The 22,028-nt window shown below is 38.5% G+C and overlaps 1 protein-coding gene across 2 annotated transcripts; it reads left to right on the forward strand.

Annotated features, from left to right (window-relative positions):
* Positions 1–2,732: 2,732 nt before the first annotated feature.
* CSNK2A2IP (casein kinase 2 subunit alpha' interacting protein) lies at positions 2,733–17,832 on the forward strand. Of its 2 annotated transcripts, none has more exons than XM_072621652.1 (4): positions 2,733–2,997; positions 9,480–9,546; positions 15,555–15,612; positions 15,989–17,832. In XM_072621652.1, exons 1-4 carry the CDS (start codon positions 2,887–2,889, stop codon positions 17,382–17,384), a joined length of 1,632 nt encoding a protein of 543 aa, XP_072477753.1. In that variant the 5' UTR covers positions 2,733–2,886; the 3' UTR covers positions 17,385–17,832. The 2 variants fall into 2 exon arrangements, with proteins under 2 accessions (XP_072477753.1, XP_072477754.1); XM_072621653.1 differs by lacking the exon at positions 2,733–2,997 and adding an exon at positions 4,789–4,830.
* The last annotated feature ends 4,196 nt before the right edge of the window (positions 17,833–22,028 follow it).

Below are 22,028 nucleotides of genomic sequence, written 5' to 3' on the forward strand. Positions count from 1 at the left end.
GGAAATATGTTTTGCATGACTGAATATATATAATCTATATCAAATTGCTTGCCTTCTCTGTGTGGGGAGAGGAGAGGGAGAGAATAGATAATTAATTTTTTTTTTGAAAAAGGAATGTACGTTTAAGTGGAAAAAATGTTATTTGTAAAAAAGTTCAATCTCCATCTTCTGCATGAAATCTTTATTGATTCTTCCAATTACTAGAGCCTTCCCTTCACAAACTACCTTGTGCTACTTTATATCTATATATCTATACACACATATGTATATATGTGTATATATTTGTATTTATTATTAGCTTCATCTTGTATACTTGTTATATTCCCAGTAGTTAGCAGTGTCCAGGAGTTGCTTAATAAGGATTTGTTGAGTGATTGATTGATAAATATTAGAATGCTGCAGCATTTACAAATTTCCCATTGCCATTATTTTCCTCAAATATTTAGCATTTTTGCAAATTAAGGCATATCTTTTTCATTTTTCTTGCTTTTTCTTTTGATCTGTTTCATCATTTCCAACATGACTAATATGGAAATATATTTTACCTGATTGCATATATACAACCTATCTCAAATTGCTTATTGTCTTAGACAGAAGGGAGGTAAGGAAGGAGAAAAAAATTTGAACTCAGAATTTAAAAAAATGAATTTTAAAAATTATCTTTACATGTAATTGGGAAAAAAAAGAAAACAAATATTTAGCATTTTAATATGGGAGTGTGAACTGTGAAAGAGAAATACTATGGATGTTCAGTTAGATGAATACATTGGCATGGAAGCTGTATTGTTACTAAAATCTTTTCATCATAAAACCAACATAGTAATTTATAAAGGATGTTTCATCAATTGGAAAACCAGAAGAAAGTAATATTATTCCCATGACTGACCTACAAAATAATCCTTAATTTCAGTGATATTTTCTTACTTTGGTTATTCAAAATGTAGCAATAAACATACAGTGTAATTTGCAGTTCCCTTAATTCTACTGACAGCTTTTCTTCAGAACCTTCCTTGTCTGGACAGCTGCCCTTTGCAGTGATTCATTTCATGTTTCCTCGTGATGTTCTCATTGCTGTCTTCAAATTCAAACCTGCCACGAGAAAGAAAATTTTTTTTGCTCACTTTATTTACCTTTGTAAATAGGAACTACTGACTCCATCACTGATATTGTCCATTTTTTCTTTTTAAAATGCTCTGCTCTTTCTGAATTTTTCTAAGCTCTTTTTACTTTTTAAATGAAAAGAAAATGTTACCTTTGCAAGGTTGTGCTAAGGGGAAAAATTCAAATGCTTGCTGAAATGTTTTCTCTTTTTCCTTTTGTTTTACTGTGGAAACTTTATTTTTGAGTGAGTTTGGGGAAAATAGTCATAAATTGATTTGTTGGTTTGGAAGGAACTAAATAACTTTAACCACAAAGGCAAAAGAAAAACAGACTTCTGATTTCAAAAGATTTGTGATTTGTTAGTAAGACTGCTTCCCCAATTCCTTCAGGCTTTAGTACATTTGAAAGGTATCTCAAAGACCATCTAGTCGAATCCTTCATTTTACAGATGAGGAAACTGAGGCCTAGGGAAGTACAGGGACTTGTCTGACATTTGTGGTGAATTACTTTGAACAAGGATTAATTTTGATATGGCTTCATTTTGTAACAGAAGTAATCATGTGTATGTATTTCTACTGACATTAGGACAATTCAGAAGTCTGACCTTGCTGAGATAAGACTAGACCAAGTTGGTTATTCCACCTTCCTTCATTTTTTTCCCATTTGAGTGCTTGAGTTCATATTCATATGCATTTTATCATTCTCTTTTTTGTGTTTTTAATCCTATAGTTTTAAAGAATGCATATTGCTCCAAAGAAGTGTGCAAAAATTATAACTCAAAGACCCCTTCAATGATTGTTAAAAGATATTTTAACAACAGTGGCTATTAAGTGTGGGGAAATCAAGCATTTCAGCAATTATTTAAGCCCACGTTGAAACAATACTAATCACACCAAAGTCCTCTCTGTCTCTGCGTATCTATGTTGATGATCATTTGATTGACTCCCCTTATCAACTCCTAGGAAGAAGTATGATGGAAAATGTTGAGTTCATAAAGAACTGTTGGCAGTTGAAAACATAAATATGAAATTTATTAGAGAGATTAGGAGTGGAGATATGAATTTGAAAGCCATCTCCCTAAAGGTGATAGTTGAAAGCACAGGAACGAATAAATTGCCAAGGGAGAGAGTGCAGAGTGAGAGGATGAGGGAGCCAAATTAAGACCCAGTGGCGTATCCACATTAAGCATTTCCTAATAGTAGGAGTCAGTCATGATTGAAGTAGAAGAGCAGTTCTGGAAAAGAACCAAAAGAGGAAACGTGAGAGAGGAGAGAACATGATCGATTGTTTTGGATTTCATTGTCCAAAGATGCAGAGAGTTTAAGGAAAATGACTGCAAAAAAAAGGCGTTAGATTTGGTGATTAGGAAGTTATTGGTGATCTTTGAGGGAAGAGTTTCAGTAGAGTTGTAGAGGGTAGTGGTGAAGTTGGTATCAAGAAAATGGAAGCATTTAAGTGCTGGTGAGAAATTAAGTGGACATATATTTTAATAAGTTAGAGAGGAAATTTGGTCACTTTCAAGTCACCCTGCCACCAAGGCTGTGATTCTTACTATGAACAATGGGATACTGCTGCTCTATGATGTCAGGGTGACCTTGGTCATTTGTCTGGGACAGGGAACTACAGTGCTCAGTCCTGGTATAAGTGTTTAAGGAAGCACATCTACTTTTTTCCTCATCCTCAGGGCACAGTCCTCTCAGAAAAGTCTACTCTTTTTCTGATACTTACTTTACTTCATTTGCTTTGCTTCTCTTGGAAGCTCCTTAGTCCCCTTAGCTTTCCCTTATGAGGGATACTTGCGTCCATGAAAGTCATGTGGATTTGGATTTGCAGAAGTTACTGCTATTGGGAATATTTGAAGTAACATGCTTCTTGCTCTTCTTGAAACTCCTGCTGGTAAGGGGTATTTCAGACTTAGGACTGGACAGGGAGGACTAAGGGAAGGTGTCATTGATAGTGAGTAGCAAATGGGAGAAGAAAGGGGCTGAGACTTTTGAGGTCTGTGGTTGAAAAGACCAATCAGTCTTCAAAGTCAGGTCAGGAGAACTCCTCAGGTTCTTTTTTCTTAGATCAAGAAAGCAGCTTCCTTCTAGCTGTCCCATAAGCCTGACCAAGAGAACATCTGTTTTGGAGAGAATGGAAAGCAGGAGGACTATTTGTGGGAGTATATTTTAAAGAGACCTAAATGACCAAGGTCACTGAATTCTGTTCCTGGTTTTATGATGTTTTATGGTATCTCTGATAGTCTCAGTGGAAATCATTTATCTTCAAGTTAAAAAACATTCAATAAATATTTACTAACTGCTTATGAAGCAAGATCAGTGTCTAGGTACTGGGGTCCAAAAACAAAATTGAAAGATTCTTTGCCTTCAAGGAGCTTATTATGTTAAACACAACATGAAGACAGGTATCTTTACCTTTAGTTTAAAAGATATGTCATGCTGGGGGGGAGGAGGAATAGTGTCCAAAATCCTATACCATCCCATCAATTGGTATCAAAACTCAAAAATCACGGTTTTAACAATCATTCTGTTTTAATTCAATACTGTATTTCTAGGGGATAAAAACATTCACTTGTCAAATAAGTATTTAAAATTTCGAAACCAGAAAGGTTGTTAAATATCTTTGAGATAGAGATTTAACTAAGTGCTCATCATAATCTGGATGTTTTTTAGTTTTCCTGAAAGATATATAGTCTTTGTTTCTTCTATGGCCTTAGCTAGTCAGATGAGCTCATGGTTTCAGTGACTCACAAATGTCATATATACATATATATATATTATACACACATGTCATATATATGTATATATATATACACACAAATATCATGTGTCTATGTATAATGTATATGGTTTACTGAAAATTAAGCTGAACCACTGGTTCACAAAAAGATTTTACCTCCCAGTGCTCCTTGAGAATATGCAATACTTTCTATGCACCTGCTGTTGAGATTTTCAGAAATTAATAAACTGTTTTTTTCTAAACAAGCATAGAAAAAAAATTTTTGTCCAGGCCTCACAGAGAACACCTTTACACCTCAGAGTACATATGGTACTTTGTAGTTTACAAAGCACTTATACATATGTCCATGATAGTTGGAAACATGAGTATGGAATTTAGAAAAGATATTAGGAATGGAGATATAAATTTGGAAGTCATCTGCCTAAAGGCGATGATTGAAGGCATAGGAATGAATAAATTGACAAGACAGAGAGTGTAGTGTAAGGAGATAAGAAGACCAAGATCAAAACTATGGTGGGGGTGGGGGTGGGGGTGGCAGGGGTAGGAGGGGTGGGGGATCCAAATAAAGGGTTTCCTAAGAGGAACAACAAACAGTGAGCAAAGTAGAGGAACAGTTTAGAAGAAGAACCAAGAACTGAAGGAGAGTATTTTTAGTAGAACATGCTATATCTATATTTATAGATATAGATAAATCTAGATTGAGGTTTAGATATATAGACGTTATCTGACTTTTTAACTGAGACAGCTACCTATCTTTCTATCAGGTGCAGTATTTTATGTATATATGTATAGAGGAAGTATTATGTGCATATGTGTGTAAATATGAGTGCTGTTGTTTCAGTTGTGTTCAGCTCTTTGTGACTCCATTTGGGATTTTCACAGCAAAGATACTAAAGTGATTTGCCATTTCTGTCTCCAGATCATTTTATAGGTAAGGAAACTGAGACGAACAAGGGTTGAATGACTTACCCCAAGGTCATACAGCTAGTAAGTGTCTAAGGTCATAATTGAACTCAGGAAGATGAATTTTCTTGACTTCACTCTATCTTCACTGTCTAAATTCAGTCTGCTCCATCACCTAGTTGATGTCTATATTCATATCCGTGTCTCTCAAAGTATCTATCTATATGTGTGTGTATACATATACATATATGCACACTTAGGTAAATTGATTGTTTTCTATGTAGTAATGTTGTTTTTTCCTTTTTTTCCATTCCTTTTTCACCTTAAATATATATAAAAGTTATGAAGAAATGCCTAATTATGAATATATGTACATAGATTAGACCAAAAAGTACCTGGGCAGGTTCAGAAAAAAAGACACAGAATCTGGAATTGAGGAGACCATAGGGCCTCTTATCGGTGAGGGAAAAATGGAAACTCATTATTGGAATACAGCTATGAGATATGACAATTGGATTTTTTGTGGGCCAACATATAATGTTATCTCCAAATAAGTGGTACCTCAGCGATGAGGGAGATATCACTGCCTGCCAGTTGACAATGGGCAGCTCTATGATGTCAGGATGATCTTAGGTCCTGTGAATAAGATGCATCAGAGGCTCAGCCCCAGTTAGTACAGATGTCTGAGGAAGAAGTGTGTGTCTAGTTTTCTCTATATCCTGGAACATAATCTTCTCTGGTGAGAATGGGTTTTGTTTATCTCATTTGTGTCATTTCTCTTACGTATAGCCAAGTAAAAAAAAAAATTAAAGAGGGGAGTTTATAGATAATCAAGTCTTATGTTTTATTTTATTTTATTTTTAAGCCAATTGTGGCATTACAGAGCCAGCTGCCAATTTAGGAAGACTTCAGTTCAAATCTCACCAATGAGATGCTAGCTCATGTGATCCACTTGCAATCCAGAATTTAGTATATAAAGGAATTGCTCTTACTGGGATTTTCCTAAACAAATATGCATGGATGCATTGGATACACATCCAATCCAAAAAAGAAGATGACTTTAAAGTGTGTTTGATGTATTTTTTAGTACCATAGTTATTTCCTTTACTACAATCTGTCATCCCGGAATATATCCTTGTGACATTAAGAAAAGACCAAGACTGAAAAACAAAATGATAATTGGAAGGGCTTTAGATGAAAGTTTAAAAGTGTGTATTATATCATGGAGGCAGTAAGGAACCATAGCATGTTCCTAAGGTGACTAACATTGTTGGTAAAGTTTTGGGAAGATTCTTTTTATGGAAGTTTTATGGAAGGTCGATTGAAGAGTGGGACTAACTAGGAGTCTGTCGCAGTACTGTAAGTGAGAGATAATAAGGATCTGGATGAGTATGGTAGTCTGATTGTAGAAAAGAGAATAGATTCTGAGATTGTGAGGTTCAGTCAAAATCAAATATGGATGACTGGAAGGATGGTGCACCTTCGGTGGAAATAGCAGGTGGAGAAGAGGAGTAAGTTAAGATTTGTCCATGTGCTTTCCATTAGACTTTGAGCTCCTTGAATAGGAACTGTTTTATTTTGGCTTGCCTTTCATTTTATCCCCAGGGTTTAAGATAGTGCCTGGCACATTGTAGGTGCCTAATAAATAAATGCTAGTTGACTGACTAATGTACTCTTCTCTAATAGTACATTTAAAAAATTATAATTCCAAAGGAAATATTTAGTTCTTTCCATAGCTCAAAACTACCAAGGTATAGTTAGTTAGGTCATCCTTGTATCTCTCAGATAACTCGAATAAAGGATGCCATTCATTCCATAGGCTTTGTTAGGCATTAAGGTGTGACTCTCAACCAGGGCATCCCATTTTCCTTTGTGGTCTGTTATCATGATTTTGTCTCAGTCACCCAACTTTGGTGCACAAGAATAGTACAGAAAAAGGATAAAAATCTGATTTCTACAATGGAAGTAGCAGATAGTCCTCAATCCAATTCAAAGGTAGCTCTTAGGTTTTAGGTGCTTAGAGGTGGGGAGCAAGTTCCTTCTGAATGCCTCACAATCCTCAGCAGCACCTTTGAACTAATTTCTGAAAAGGAGGGCCTCTGGAAAGTGGAAGGACTTAAGAGAAGCCCAGGTAATCCACATCAATAATTTCCACCTCTTTTAAAAATATGCAGCATTTCAGGTCATGCCAAGCCAACAAACATATATGAAGTGCTTAATGTGTGCCAAGAATAATGTTGAATACTAGGGATTCAAAGAAAGACAAAAATCCCCTTTGTTAAGGAGAACATTCTAATAGAGGGGACAATGTGCAAAAACCCTATGTACATTCAAGATGTAATATATACAGGGTAAATTAAAGGTTATTTCAGAAGCAGGGCAATACTAGCCTTAACAAGGACAAGGAAAGGTATCTTGCACATGATGGGATTGTAACTGGGTTTGAAGGAAGCCAGGGAAGTCAAGAATCAGAGAAAGGAAAGGAAGGGTTCCATGTGTGGTAGACAGCCAGTGAAAATTCAGTCAGGAGATGAAGTATTTTTGTGGAAAGAGGAGGAAGCTAGTGTCATTAGATCTTGGATTATGTGGAAGGGAGAAAAATCTCAGAAGACTTAAAAGGCAGGAGGAGACCACGCTATGAAGGGTTTTAAAAGCCAAACACCATTTCATATTTGATCTTGGAGTTTACATGCAGCCACTAGAATTTATTGAGCAAGAGGGTTAAAATGGTCAAACATTTTGGTGTGACTGATTGCAGTAAGGAAAGAGGAGGCAAGGATACCAACCAGAAAAGGTGGTAATTATGATAGTTTAGAAATGAGGGCCTATGCCAGGGTGGTGGCATTATACTATGACAGAAGGGAGCCTATATGAGAGAGGTTTAAATTTATTGCAAATTAGCTAGAGCCGGAGTTCATCACCTCCCTTTTTTTTGTATCATGGACATTGGCAGTCTGGATACTATATACTATGGGTGATTCCTCAGAATAATGTTTTTGGGTACACAAAATAAAGTACATAGAAAACCAGTTATATTTATAGTATATTGAAATAGTGAAATTTTTTTTAAATTCATGGACCTTCTGATAAACCCCTGAGGCCACAATAACACAACATTTATAACAAAGCTTACTTTTCTTCACTTGTCTTTAAAATGTGTATAGCATGGGTGCTTTTATGAGGTCTGAGTCAAGTCTGAGTCTGAGTAATTCTGAAAAATTAAGCCATGTATCAGTTAGAGAAGGTCTTAGATAGCCAGAAAGATGGACTCTCAGTTAAAATAGGCTTGGGAGCCAGAGGTAGTCCAATCTACTCATGACTAAGAACCTTTTCCCTACTCCCTCACGATAATATCACCACCAAGTCACCATCTAAAATTTGCTTGAATTGAAGACCTGTGAGGAGTTCTCTGTCTCCTGAGGCTAACCAGTCTGCTTTTAGATAGTACCATTAGAAATTGTTGACCCGAAATCCACCTCACCAGTTCTAGGTCTTGCTTTTAGTTCCGTCCTCGGGGTCCAAACAGAACATGTCTAATCTTCCCCATCTATGTGACTTCACACTGGCTGTCCCACCGAGTGCAATGCTCCCTCCTCACCTCAGGCCCCTGGTTTCTCAGACTTTGTTCAGGTCTCAGCTTAAATCTTATCTTCTGCAAGAGGTCTTTCCCAGTCCCCATAATTTCTAGTGTTTTCTCTGAGATTACTTCCCATCATACCTCATGCACATAGCTGTACCTAGTTATTTATATTGTGTACCTTGTTAGAATGTCGAATTCATTAGAAAAAGGAGTATTTTTACTTTTCTTTGTATTTCTAGTGTTTAAAAAGTTGCTGGCATCTACATAGAAAGGATTTAATAAATGCTTACGTTGATTGATTCTTGTGTGAGTCTAGTCATTTATCAAGTAACTTAAGGCCATCCATCCATCTGCATTTATGAGGATCTTAGAACAACAGGAGTCTCAGCTTTTAACTCATTTAAAGTACTGTTACTGTGTCTAGGTCACTCAGGCTTCAGCTCCCTCATTACTAGACCCCATCTGCCTTTTCCAGTTTAAACAGTATTTTCTTTCGTAAAGGAGGATGATTAATTCTGTAAAAATAGAGAATAAAAAATTCTGCTTTCTTTCTATTGTCTTGTTAATCTATATATTTCTTCTCAAGCAGTAATACTTTTAATTTCTTGTTTTCTTATAGCTCTGAATAAGGAACAAATGAAGAAAATAAAATACACAAATAAAGAAAGACAAAAGTTTTTCCCTTATATTCGGTGGTCCATGGAATCATCGAATATTAGAGATAATCTGATCTAAGCCACTTGTTTTATAGATAAGGAAACTGAGGACTGGAGAATTGTGATAAGATCATAGTAGTTTAGATTGGAGCAAGAAAAGGGACCTCTGAGGTCACCCTCTTTGTTTTACAGATGAAACTGGTCCAGAAAAATTTAAGTGACTTGCCTTTCAAGAGTCAAGACAGGATTCGCAGTCAGGTCTTGTGATTCAAAATTCAGTACTCATCCACGTTACTTTTGACAAGTTTTAACTAATTGTGGGCTTTAGCTAAATAAAATTATTACAAAGCAACATTAAGATATTATGAATCTCTCTGATATAAAGTAGAGTAGGGACAGTTACAAAATACCCTACAGGAAGTTGAACCCATCTGGTAAGAGTGTATCTTTAGTCGTTAAAAGTGGCCTCTAGACACTTTGCACCTTTATTTTAATAGGTCTTGTTTCCTGAAGAAAACATCTCTAGGAGATTGAAGCGAAGAAGATGGAGGAAACTGCCCGATGGTGAGAACTCAGGTTTTCAGCCTCAAAAGCTTCTTCTCTCATCTTTTCTTATGTTTCCTAGCTACTTAAAAATCCACCTAGATGTTTTGCCCCCATGGCTAATTCAACTCAGCAAAAGTTACCAGGCATGTACAAAAGTAGTCCCTGCCCTCAAAGAACTTATATAACTTCTGAGGTGTATGAAGCTTTCAGGGAGGACTAGTCCCTCTGGTGCGAGCTCTTGCCAAGCCCTTCTCAGGGTTGTTCATCACCTTTGGTGTCTGTCTTTCAACTAACATACAGCTGTGGCTCCAAGAAACTGTAGTATGCACACCCCATTACAATCATCTCTGCAGACAGGCTAAACCAGATACAGGGTAACCAACACAGCTCAAAACTGCTGGTGAACTAGAGGAATGACTCCCCAGACACAGGGAGACTTCCCCTGGTGGGATGGATAGAGAAGAATAATTTGTTCCAATGGCTATAATGGCAGAAGCAGATGCTGTGGAGCGCTTAGACTTGGTCAGATATCTAAATACCAAGGTCATCCGCTTCATCTCAGGTTATTGTCAATCATCTTGACCTCAGGACTTTGATGACTCTGAAAGAGAATGAGGCTGACAAATTTGCACAATTCTGCCTCACTGAAATCCAATTTATGCTCAAGTCAAAAGATATCACTCGTACAATTTTACCATTTTTACCTACCTTGAAGTCTTGTGGCAGTGGGCAATGGATGTAGCAGCAGATGCAGATACACTGGGAGCTATAATCACCACCCTGACACAGGCAGCCCAGGGTATAGGGTCATCTTCTCATTAGACTGCCCCTTGGGTGTCTGAGCAGCCTCTTTTTAAAAAAAATTGTATTTTATTTTTTCCAATGACATGTAAAGACAATTTTTAACATTCATTTCTTAAAAATGTTGAGTTCCAAAATTTCTCCCTCCCTCCTTCCTCTTTACCTTCTGTGATACAGGTTATTACATATGCAATCATGTAAACATGTTTTCATTAGTCATTTTGCCAGAGAAGAGACCAAAGAGAGAAAACCACACACATACACAGACACACAAATAAAGTGAAAATAGTATGTTTCAGTCTGCCTTTAGACTATATAGCAGTTCTTTTTCTGGATGTGGATAACATTTTCTATCATGAATCCTTTGGACTTATCTTGGATCATTGTATTGCTGAAGAGAGCTAAGCTCTTCATAGTTGATCATCGTATAACGTTGCTGTTCCTATGGACATTTTTCTTGTTATGTTCACTTCACTTTACGTCAGTTCATGTAAGTCCATGTTTTTTTCTGAAATCCACCTTGAATAGACTATTTTAAGGACCTTATTGTGTACCTCCTAGAATGAAGGAAGGGGCTGGAAAAGGTGCCCTAAAAATCGTCTGCTTCACATCATCTTAAATCTTGCTTGCTTACTGTGGCAGATGGGGATCTTACTCTGCAGTCAAAACATAAATATAGAAAAACTGTTGTGAAGATGATTCCACTCCCCATTGGTACATGGAATGTGCAGATGCTTATGGACAGCATGAAAGACGAACAGCTCTTGTCACAAGAGAACTCAGCAGCTATCTCATCCAAATAGCAGCATTGAGTAAAACATGGCAGGCAAATGAAGGCCAGTTCACCAAAACTGGAGCTGAATACCTGATTTTCTGGAGTGGCTGCAATGATATGGGAGTGCTGTGAAACTGGCATAGGTTTCACAATCAAATCTAATCAACAAGCTTGTATGCCTCCTAAAAAAGTGAATGGCAGGCTCATGACAATGTGATTGCCACTTGTAGGAAAGTACCATGCCACCATTTTCTGTGTGTATGCTCCCACCATGATGTACCCCGATAAGGTCAAAGAAAAAATTTATGATGTCTGGGAAACCCTCATCAACAACATACTGAAAAGAAGACAAGCTTGTAATTCTGGGTGACTTAAACGCCAGAGCAGTCACAAACTTATCAAACATGGCAAAAAGCCCTTGTTGGGAGGAAAGGAATCAGAAACAAAAACAGCAATGGTCACTTTCTACTGAAGACTTGTGCATCTCATGACCTTCTCAGCACTAACACTATCCTCTACCTACACACAATAAAACTTCTTGGATACACCTTTGCAGCAAGTGTTGACATTTTTTAGACTATATCATTGTAAGAAGAAGAGAAAAAACAGGATGTGAAGACCAAGGCAATGTATGGTGCAGAATGCTGAACCAATAGTAGACTTATCCTCTCTATGATAAACACTTGCATTCAACAAAAGTGGCAACCTGAAGGCAAGATGATTAGAAGAAGACTACGTCAACACAGTATAGTGCTTCTCCTGACATGAACATTTTGTTGCTAACTTGGAGAGAAGACTGACCCAGCAATCACATGGTGGACCAAAGTGGAGCAAAAAAGGACCGGGCAGCTTTTAGAGATCTCGTGTAGAACAACACATTTTACTCACGAGAACTCCACAGTGTTTACCAGAAGAATAGTTTGTCTCTAAGGAGGCAACATTTAACTCCATTAAGGGTAAAGTACAAGCAAAGCTTAGAGAGATGCAGGATTTGAGGCTCAGTAAGAAGGCAGGTGCTGATAGTAACAATCCAAAATGTTTTTATAATGCCCTGAAAGCTATTTATGGGCCAAAGACCTATGGTGCATCTCAACTACTCAGAGCTGATGGAGCCACATTGATTAGTGATAAGGACATGATCCTGGAGAGATGGTCTAAACACTTCTCAACAGATTTCATCAACCAATATTGAGGACATTGACTGTATACCTCTCAGATTTAAGTCCCCCTCTCTAGCCAAATTTCCAACTGAAGAAGAGGTTTTGAATACCAGTAGGCTCCTCTCATGAGGCAAAGTGCTGGGTGTGGATTCTATTCCAGCTGAGATTTGCAAGGCAGGGGAACCACTGCTTACACAAAAGCTGACTTAAATCTTTTAGGTTATAATGGTAAGAGGAAGTTATCCTCAAGGATGTCTCCAGCATTCATCTCTATGGAGGAAAAGGAAATATTGTGTGATAACCTTAAGGGGGTCTCTTACAAGAGTCCTCCTTAATAAACTGATCCTTCACTTAGAAGATGCTCATCTTCCTGAGAGCCAGTGTGGCTTTAGAAAGGGCTGAGGAATAGTAGATATGGTGTTCACTATCTGACAACTCCAGGAGAAATGCAAGGAGCAGAACAGAGGTCCGTACATAATGTTTGTGAATCTGACCAACCTTCGATACTGTCAGTCATGAGGGCTTGTGGAAAATTATGGCACAATTTGTTTGCCCAGAAAAATTCATCAGTATTGTATGCCAGTTTCACAATAGCATGTTTGTATGAGTTCTGCATAATGAACAATGCTCTCACACTTTCTCAGTCACCACTGGAGTGCAGCAGGATTGTGGGCTTGCTCCCATGTTTTTGAGCATGATATTTTCCAGAATGTTGTCAGACACCTTCAGTGAAGATTAAAATGACATCAAAGTCAAGTACTGCACTGACAGTAAATTATTTAACTTGCAAAGGCTATACAAGCTAAGATTAAAGTGGAAAAGAGTTGATGTGCAACTTTTTGTTTGCAGTTGATTATGCATTCAGTGGAGCCTCTGAGGTTTAGATGCAACAGAGCACGGAATGATTTTCTGCCACTTGTGTTAGTTTTGGCCTGTCAATCAACACCAAGGAGACAGAAGTTCTCCTGCCAGCCAGGACTGCACCATCCATACATGAAACTTGTGGTTCCAGCAGATGGAGAAATTGTGAATATTGTGTATAAGCTCATCTACCTTGGCAGTGTGCTTTCCAGGGCACAGTATTTAGGTGGCTCTGAAAGAGGTATGGGAGAGAAAAGAAGTTTTAGGCTACCTTCCAAACTGAAGGTCTACAGAGCTGTGGTGCTGACCTCTTCCTGTGCCTGTGAAACCTGGATAACCTACCAGGCCAGGAAACTGAACTGCTGCTATTTGAATTGTCTTAGAAAGGTTCTGAAGGTCACCTGCCAAGATAAAGTATTGTCCACTTAAGTTCTTTCTTGAGCTAAACTGCCAAGCATTCAAACTCTACTGCATAGAGTATAACTCTGCTGGGCTGGCCACTTTGCTTGAATGTGAAACAGGTTTGCTTAAAAAACTATTTTATGGAGAACTCACACAAAACCAGTTTTTATAACAGTTGTCAGAAGAAGCAATACAAGGACAGTCTCAAGGTCTCTCCAAAGAACTTTCGAATCAATTTGAGACATGGAAGACACTGGCCTAGGACCTTCCAGCATAACTTACCCATATCAAAGAAGGTACTGTGCTCTATACACAGGGCAGATTTGTAGTAGCCCAAAAGAATTGTGAGATGTGCATGTTTAAAAACCTCTCCACTCCAAATGTTCTCGTGAACCATCTGTGTGTGACGTGTGGCAGAGCCTTCTGAGCTCACATGCTTTGATCAGTCACTGTCAGATACACTATACCTTGAACACAACATGTTGGTATTTGGATCTTCTTCAAAAGGACAAAGGACAAACAGCCATGCTTCTGAGGAAAGCCACATACTCACAGATTAAGACAAAATGATTTCTGGAGGGTGGAAGAAAGGGAAGGGCATCTGGAAAGTTATTTTATAGGAGAGGAGTACCTTAGTTTAATCTTGAAGGGAAATGGGGATTGTAAGAAGAAGGCTGGGAGATGGGAGATGGAATGATATGTACAAGGAACCACCAGCAGGCTGGCCACTTGAACTAGAATGTAGAAGGGGAGTAATGGAATGTTCAATAGGCCTTGAAAGGTAGGCTGGTAAAGAAGGGCTTTAAACTGTCAAGGAGTCGAGTTTAGAAATGTTATCCTAATGGCATTAAAAAACTACTAGAGCTTCTTTGGTAAGGAAGTACCCTGACAAGACCTTCACTTTAGGAATGTTTGGCAACTGTGTGAAAGAGGGTTTAAAAAAGGATGGACTAGAGTTAGAAAGGGACCCTTCAGGAGGCTAGGTTACTACAGAAGCCTAGGTAGGAGACAATGAAGGCCTGAGCTAAGGCTAGGTTACTATAGAAGCCTAGGTAAGAACTAATGAAGACCTGAGTATAGAAGTAAGGATGCATGTCAAAGAGGTTAGGTATTATTGACAAGAGTTGCCAAATAAGAATATGGGAGATGAGTTGAGTTAAAGAGTCAAGCCATGACCTTGAGGTTAGAAATTTAGGTGACTGGTTTTTTGATAGTCATGCCTGTGGCAGAAATAGGAATGTTTGGTAGGTTTTGGAGTATGGTAGCAGCAATATCGTAAGGCTTTATCCCATAAAGAATAGGCATATATTTTCTTATAATTTATTGAAACTGTACTCAAATCATACTCAACCCAATACTTAGTTGTCTTAGAGGGCTAAAAGTTCAGGCCATTGTTATATAGCTTCATGGTAGCTTAGTCAGGGCAAAAGTCAGGGCACAAGGAATCACCTGTCTCTTCCCTTAGACTTCCAGCCCACAAGCCAGTAAGAACAACATTGGTGCAGAGAAACTCTGCTTAGCTGAGTCGGTGCTGCATCTTTGCTGAATCGCTTTCTTTTCTGCCCTAAATATTCTTCCCTTGCCTTGGGTTAAATAAATGTCCTTTGGTTAACTTTCAGAAACATTGTTCTTTGAGTGCCTCATTTCATTCCAATCTCATCATTCAGGTATCATAGCAGTTTGAGTCAGAACTAATCTTACTTCATGTGTAGAAGAAAGAAAGTGAGTTTGGCTGTGGACTTGTTGAGTTTAAGATGACAGTGGAATAACAGGTGAGGCTGTCCAGCAGGCAGTTGATGATGGTGGTTTCCTGTCTACACAACAGCTTACAGTATATTGAACTTGTATAGAATGGTTTCTGTCATAGTCCCTTTCCAATGCCTACTATTCCATCGCTCACTTTTCTGACATTGTCTTCCCTGTACATTTTGCTTGTGCTCCTTTTATACTTTGATCTTACACACGCTTTATTGCCTCTGTAAAGGTCACCAAATTCTTTCCACTCACATCATGTTGGTCTTTTTCAGGACCCTGTGTTGCTGAGAAAACCTGGAGGCTACAATCTTTAAATCAAAGGATAGAAAGGTAAAGTAGAAATTCCCTTGCCTTACCACTTTTCCAATGGGTTTTTGCAAGGACCAGTATGGGTAATGAAACATAGAAATCAGTATGTTTCATGGATAAAAAAGAGTGTACATGACCCTATAGACTATTTTGGGCCTGGGTGCTCATGAATGGCATCTTTCTTTCAAAATGAATGCTTTCTCATGACTTTCTAAAATAACATGACTTTCTCTTTGGGTTATAAATCATATAAACTATTAATTAATCAGATATTTTCCATTTGAATTTTCAGGTTGGTTTCTGGAACAGACCACTTTCTGTTTCAGCTGATATGTTATCTCCTTGGTTCAGCTCTCAGTCTCTGACTTTTTAATGTTTTCCCTCTTTGCTACTTCAGGAAGAAGCTTAGTGACAAATTAATCAACAAAACCAGGGGGACAGAGCTAAGTTACCATCCACCATCTTATCCCCGCTACTATCCTGTGTTAGAAGGACAATTACTAGGTGGAAGTAAAAAAGTCTGGCAAAAGAGATTTTTAAAGGGGTCATTGAACTTCTGTGTCTTGTTAGGAGGTCTAAGAGGTATTAAAGCATCATATCCCCAAGCCAAGCATTCTCAGAAAAGACTCTACCAAGTAACATCACCTAGTCATACCTGTCAGATTGCACATTTACCCTGCGCTAAACACCCGCACTTCATGTCTACTCCTGCACTCTGCCTCTGTCATCAAGCTAGGTCAGCATCGTACCTTAAACATTGGGCCTTGGCTCCACTGAAATCCAAGCACCAGGTTAAGATTCTACAAAGTCCCAAACAGTCCAAGGTCATGCCTAATAAAGAGCCTACATGGAGTTTATTTTACCTTAAACCATGTATAGTGGATGGTGTGATTATCCCTAATGAAATTGTTAAGAATATAGTCAGTTCCATCCCCCAGAGCAGAATCCACAGAGACATTCGAAAACAGATCCTCTTGAGGTGGATGAGAGGGCGTCCTAATCCTCAGCCTGGCCCACGTTTGTCATCAACTTATACAGTCTGCTTAGTTTGTGCCTCCTGGATCCGATATGGCTGTTCTCATGTTAAGGGAAGAAAAGATCCTAATGGAGCAAAGTTAGTGGCTATACCCACACCTCTGCCTGGTTCTGAGGGGGAAATGGGTGTGAGGTTAGTTCTCCAAATTCCACAACCAAAACCAAGCTCCATTTCTTGCACCCCAAGTCTTAGCTCCGAAGAGCAATGTCCTCAGACCCCTCCAGAAGAATGTGACACTTTGATCACACCTGAGGAGAACAGTCAGGAGGCTCCTGTCCTCACTGAGGCTACTACTGAGTCCCAGGCTACTACTGAGTCCCAGGCTCCTACCTTTGCAATACAATCGGTGACTCCTGCCATTGAACCCCAGAGTATCAACCACCAGTTCCAGGGTGTTAAATGGCTGCTTTATATAAAAACAATGACCGGACCTCTGCCTCAGAATCCATCTTCTTCACTTTCCTCTTCCTCCTCTTCCCCCTTCTCTCCATCATCTTCTTTCTCAAACTGTGTGTCCTTTGAATCATTTATTTATCATCGACTGCCTCCAGGAGTCTATTGGCTTGATTTTATCTGCAGCAAAGATGACCAAACAAGGGAAAGAGGACTCTCTGAAAGACACCAGCCCTCAGGAGGAAAAATGCCTGCAAACAGCACCACCAAAAAACTGCCTAGAGAAAAAGCATCAACAGGGTCTGGGACATTTCTCAAAGCAGTCCTGGAAAAATTTCAAAATAACATTTTCAAATTAAATTAACATCTTTTCTCCTTAAAAAGTATTTGTACCTCCTTGTGAATCTCTGAAATGTGATGTGATATATAACTCATTTCTTCTATATTCATATTCAGGCTGGAAGACACTGATTCTAGTGCTTTCCTTTGGGGGGGGGGTTACAAGTGACTGAATTATTAGTGACCTTCCTAATAATAAGGAAAGACAATCTCCATATTATCCCTTCCATTCCCCGCCCCCCCCATCTTCAAGCTTCTAGTCAGAGTGAATGAAACCAAAGACTACATTCTTTGCCTCCTCTGTAGTAACACAAAGAATATATTATTTTATATGTGAATGTATTTTTAAATTTTTTTGCTTCACGGGGCTTTAAAAAGAATATCTGTGAAATCCATAAGCTTATTGTTGATTATTTTCCCTAGTGTCAGTTCTGGACAAATAAAGCCTGTTCCCACATATCTTAGTGCTTCCATATTCAGCATTCTCTTCCTGGTGCATTTTTTTTTTACTCTTTGTGAAGGACTGGTTAGGACTCATGTCCACTCCAGTGATACTGCCCAATCTACAGTTTCAGGGTTTTGCCAGGAGTAATAGATTGCCTGTTCTTGCATCATTTCTTCCCCCTCACATGGGGAAGATGTTTGAATTGAAATCCTGTTTGAATGAATAATAAATGAAGAAGATATTAAATGCTTTTAAAATATACACTACATTGAGTTTAGAATTGTTACTCCCTTAAGGGCTACCAAATTTTGGCCCCAAGTTGTATGGATTTGATATTCTCCTTTTGTCCAATAACTCAAATTTTTTTCTAAATTCAACCCTTTCCATTGTCCTTCAGAAAGTCATTCAATTGCATGTCCCACTCAAACATGGTTTCCAAGTCCCTAGTTACAACTTTCCTTTAAATCCTCAGGTCTTTCCGAAGGAATTCCCAACACACTTGCCTTTTCTTGGCCCAAGATGATTTCTAGTTGGTGAAAGTCTTTAAGATAAAGAAAGCAATGAAGGTTGCTGTCCAGAACTTAGCCTTACTGAGGAGTTAAGAACTTCCCAGGAAGGAGCTACTTTTCTCCACCAAAGCAATATGCATTCAAGGAAGCTCCTCATTTTCCCTGTCACTGAGACTATCCCTAAAAATCTGTCACAAGTGAGGTTGTGTTGGGGAAGCTTAAAGTATTGGTGAAGGAAGACTATTCCCACAATCTTTTAGAGCAGGGCTTCTTAAACTTTTTTCCCTCATGACCCCTTTTCACAAAAGAAATTTTTGTGCAATCCTGGGTATATAGTTATATAAAATAAATATACAAGTCAAATATTTCCTGATAATAAATTTATTTTAAAGCCATTCTTGGGCATACATGTAATTTTACCATTTATTAAAGATGAAAGCCAATTTGCATACTGAGACATGCACTTGTTTATTTTTACATAAAGAATTAAATCTTGGCAGAATATATGATGCTGTGGTATACAGAGCATCTTCAATATTTTTCAGAGTTGATCATTTTTTATATTTTATAATCATCAATGCTGACAACCCCACTTTGCATAAATATATAGTACAAAATAGCAGAAATATGTTTAGGGCCATTTCAGAAATTGTTGGAAATCCTGTCGTAATCTCAAGCCAAAATTCACTTAACAATTTTGTATGTACAATAAAAGCACTACAATTTATAACATACAATAGTCTTGAATCTTGGCTGAGGTGTTTCTGGTAGCATTTATTGGCGGGGTGTGGGAAAGCATGTGCAGTGCAAAGTGTGCATGTTGTGTGTTCAGAACCAAGGCAGCAGTGAAGTATGATGCCGCAAACATCTCAGATTCATTATGTATTTGATTTTGAATTAATTTTTGGTTGTTGCATACTCAGAAAACTTTTAGTGAAGCCAAATTTTTCACAATCTACCCATTCAGTTATGAATATCGTATCATGACCCACAGTTTAAGAAAGACTCCTTTAGAGCAGGAGTTCTTAACCTGGGATCTATGAACTACTTCCAACTGTAATTTTTCCTTTGTAATCCTTTGTATTTTATTTTATTCATTCACAATAATTATTCAAAGAAAGGGCTTATAGGCTTTACCTCCCTGCCAAAGAATTCTGTGACACAAAACTTTTGCTTTTAAAGGAAGGCATTGATATTCCAGTGGGTCTCCATGGGAGCAGGGATACTATAGCTTGGCTTACTGAGACCACTGTAAATGAAAAAGCTGAGATGTTCCATTGATGGTAACAACATGTAGTTCGTGAACTTTCTATGAGGAGTAACCTACATTTCATGTTTGTAGAAATTTTAGATGAGAGATAAATATGGTTTTAAAGTGAGAAGACAGAATGTCAGAATTAAGACTATTCGAAATAGAGCTGAGCCTGTCTCTAAATGTCCCCCTAATAAATTCAGTTTTTCTAAAAACCTCTTGTCACATATAGCCAAAAGATATCACAGACACAGAGAAGTGACCTGTAGGGAAACATGTGCACTCCTCCAATACATTCCTTGCCACTCACTGGACCTGCATAGAGAACAAAAATTAAGCTTCTTGTAGGGAAAATGTAAGAATCCCCCTACCATGTTTTGGAGGATAAGCTTTTTGTGAATACAACTGCCAAAAGGCATAGAAATCAGTTAACCAAATTAAATCTACTAGAAGTATCAACTACCCTTCAAATAACCCCGTGAAATTGGGGCACAGTGTAACTCAACTGCAGAAGTTTCACTATCTGTCTGTGTTCATCCTTTGTTTTCAAAGAAGACTGTGACATTAGAGAAATAATGACATGACTTGAGCGTGACTTTGTTTAGAGGGAGGGAGGGCTGTGCAGGCCGCCAACCTCACTTTCCTCTCCTGAGCCATCTGAATCCAGTGACCAGATATTCATCGGGATGACTGGAGAAGGCCCAGGATGCTCTGGGAGACCTTAGCCCATTCAGGTACTCACTTAGAGTGAGGTTAACACCCATTCAGCGAATAAGCCTCTTTAGAAAGTAAACAGGGAATAGCCCCTTAAATGAGCAAAAGAAAAAAACAAGTAAATCAAGTGGCTCTTGCCCTCCCAGAAGTTTCACTACTGTCCATTAAGGTTTCTATTGCTTTTAGGTTTGAATGCTGTTAAATTGCTTAAGGTCCACAACTAAGCCTTTGTCAGTGTCGATTCAACTCCTCCTCTCCCTCTCCCTCTCCTCTCTGAAGAAAGGTAGATTTTGAGGTCAGAAGCTGCCCAGTTAACTTGGGGTTTCCTGGCTAGATTCCTTCCTTCTTTCCTCTTTCTCTTTCCTTCTTTCCTTCCTTTGCCTGCCTTCCTTCTTTCTCTTTCTTTCCTTCCTTCCTTCCTTCCTTCCTTCCTTCCTTCCTTCCTTCCTTCCTTCCTTCCTTCCTTCCTTCCTTTCTTTCTTTCTTTCTTTCTTTCTTTCTTTCTTTCTTTCTTTCTTTCTTTCTTTTCTTCCTTCCTTCCTTCCTTCCTTCCTTCCTTCCTTCCTTCCTTCCTTCTTCCTTCCTTCCTCCCTTTCTTTCTTTCTTTCTTTCTTTCTTTCTTTCTCTCTCTCTCTTTCTCTCTCTTTCTTTCTTTCTTTCTTTCTTTCTTTCTTTCTTTCTTTCTTTCTTTCTTTCCTTCTTTCTTTCCTTCTTTCTTTCTTCCTTTCTTCCTGCCTTCTTTCTTTCCTTCTTTTGCTTTCTTCATTCTTTCCTTTCTCTTTTTTTTAATGACCAACCCTTAAAACCATTTCACTTTGTAACTCATATTAGGCCACACAGTAGGTCCCTGACAAGGCACCACTTAGTGGCTGTATTTTGGTCCCTTCTGGCTCAGAATGAATGTCCATAGTAACTGTTTCTCTTTTGACCAGCAGCCCTGAGGGCCTTCCTTTCCCATTTGGATTTTCTTTCCTTTTTTTTTTTTTTTAGTAAATGTTGGCCATCTTTGACTCACTTCTTAAAGAGACCGATTCATGGAATGGGCTTTACCTCAGTCAAAGTGAGAACCTGAAAAGGCCTTACTCTAGAAGGGCCAGGATCTCCAGGGTCTCCATTGCATCCTGGGCTATCCCAGCTAGTCACGTCCCTCTCCCTCTGCCTCTCCTCTCCAAAGAAGGTAAATTTTGAAGATCAGAAGCTGCCCAGTTAACTTGGGACTTACTGGCTAGATTCCTTTTTTCCTGTTTTCTTCCTCTTCCTTCCTTCCTTCCCTTTCTTTTTTCCTTTCTTTCTCTTTTCTCAAAGACCAAACCTTGAACTCATTTCACTTTGGAGCTCTTATCTTGGCCCACATAATAGGTCCCTGCTCAAGCACTGCTTATTGGCTGTAAATTAGGCCATCCTGGGTCATCTCTAGTGATCCTGATTAATATCTGGCTCTGGAGGAGAAAGTGAGGCTGGTGACCTTGCACCGCCCTCCTTCAGTCAAATCCAAGTCAACTGTAGGTAATGTCACCATTTCCCTGTTGTCCTGGTCCTTTTTGAATAGGAAGGACAAAACCAGTGTGGGGACTTTCTTTGCATCAACAACTGAACCTTTGTCAGTGTAATTCTATAACGTGTCATGTTATACAAGAATTCAAAGCAAAGCGCTCTAATAAAATAGCCTGACAAGACAAATCCTACGTAATTGTACACATTCCAAGTGTCTGTTAGTTCTGCATATATCCAAGGGATACCGGCCAGCTT

The sequence above is a fragment of the Notamacropus eugenii genome, chromosome 6 (genome assembly GCF_028372415.1).
Source record: "Notamacropus eugenii isolate mMacEug1 chromosome 6, mMacEug1.pri_v2, whole genome shotgun sequence".
Taxonomy (NCBI): Eukaryota; Metazoa; Chordata; class Mammalia; order Diprotodontia; family Macropodidae; genus Notamacropus; species Notamacropus eugenii.

Bases quoted from the DNA above. Each gene is read 5' to 3' on its own strand.
- CSNK2A2IP (XM_072621652.1), top strand. From the start codon at position 2,887: ATGAGGGATACTTGCGTCCATGAAAGTCATGTGGATTTGGATTTGCAG. The intron at 2,998-9,479 runs GTAAGGGGTATT...TTATTTTAATAG, and splicing joins TCTTCTTGAAACTCCTGCTG to GTCTTGTTTCCTGAAGAAAA. The intron at 15,613-15,988 runs GTAAAGTAGAAA...TTGCTACTTCAG, and splicing joins TTAAATCAAAGGATAGAAAG to GAAGAAGCTTAGTGACAAAT.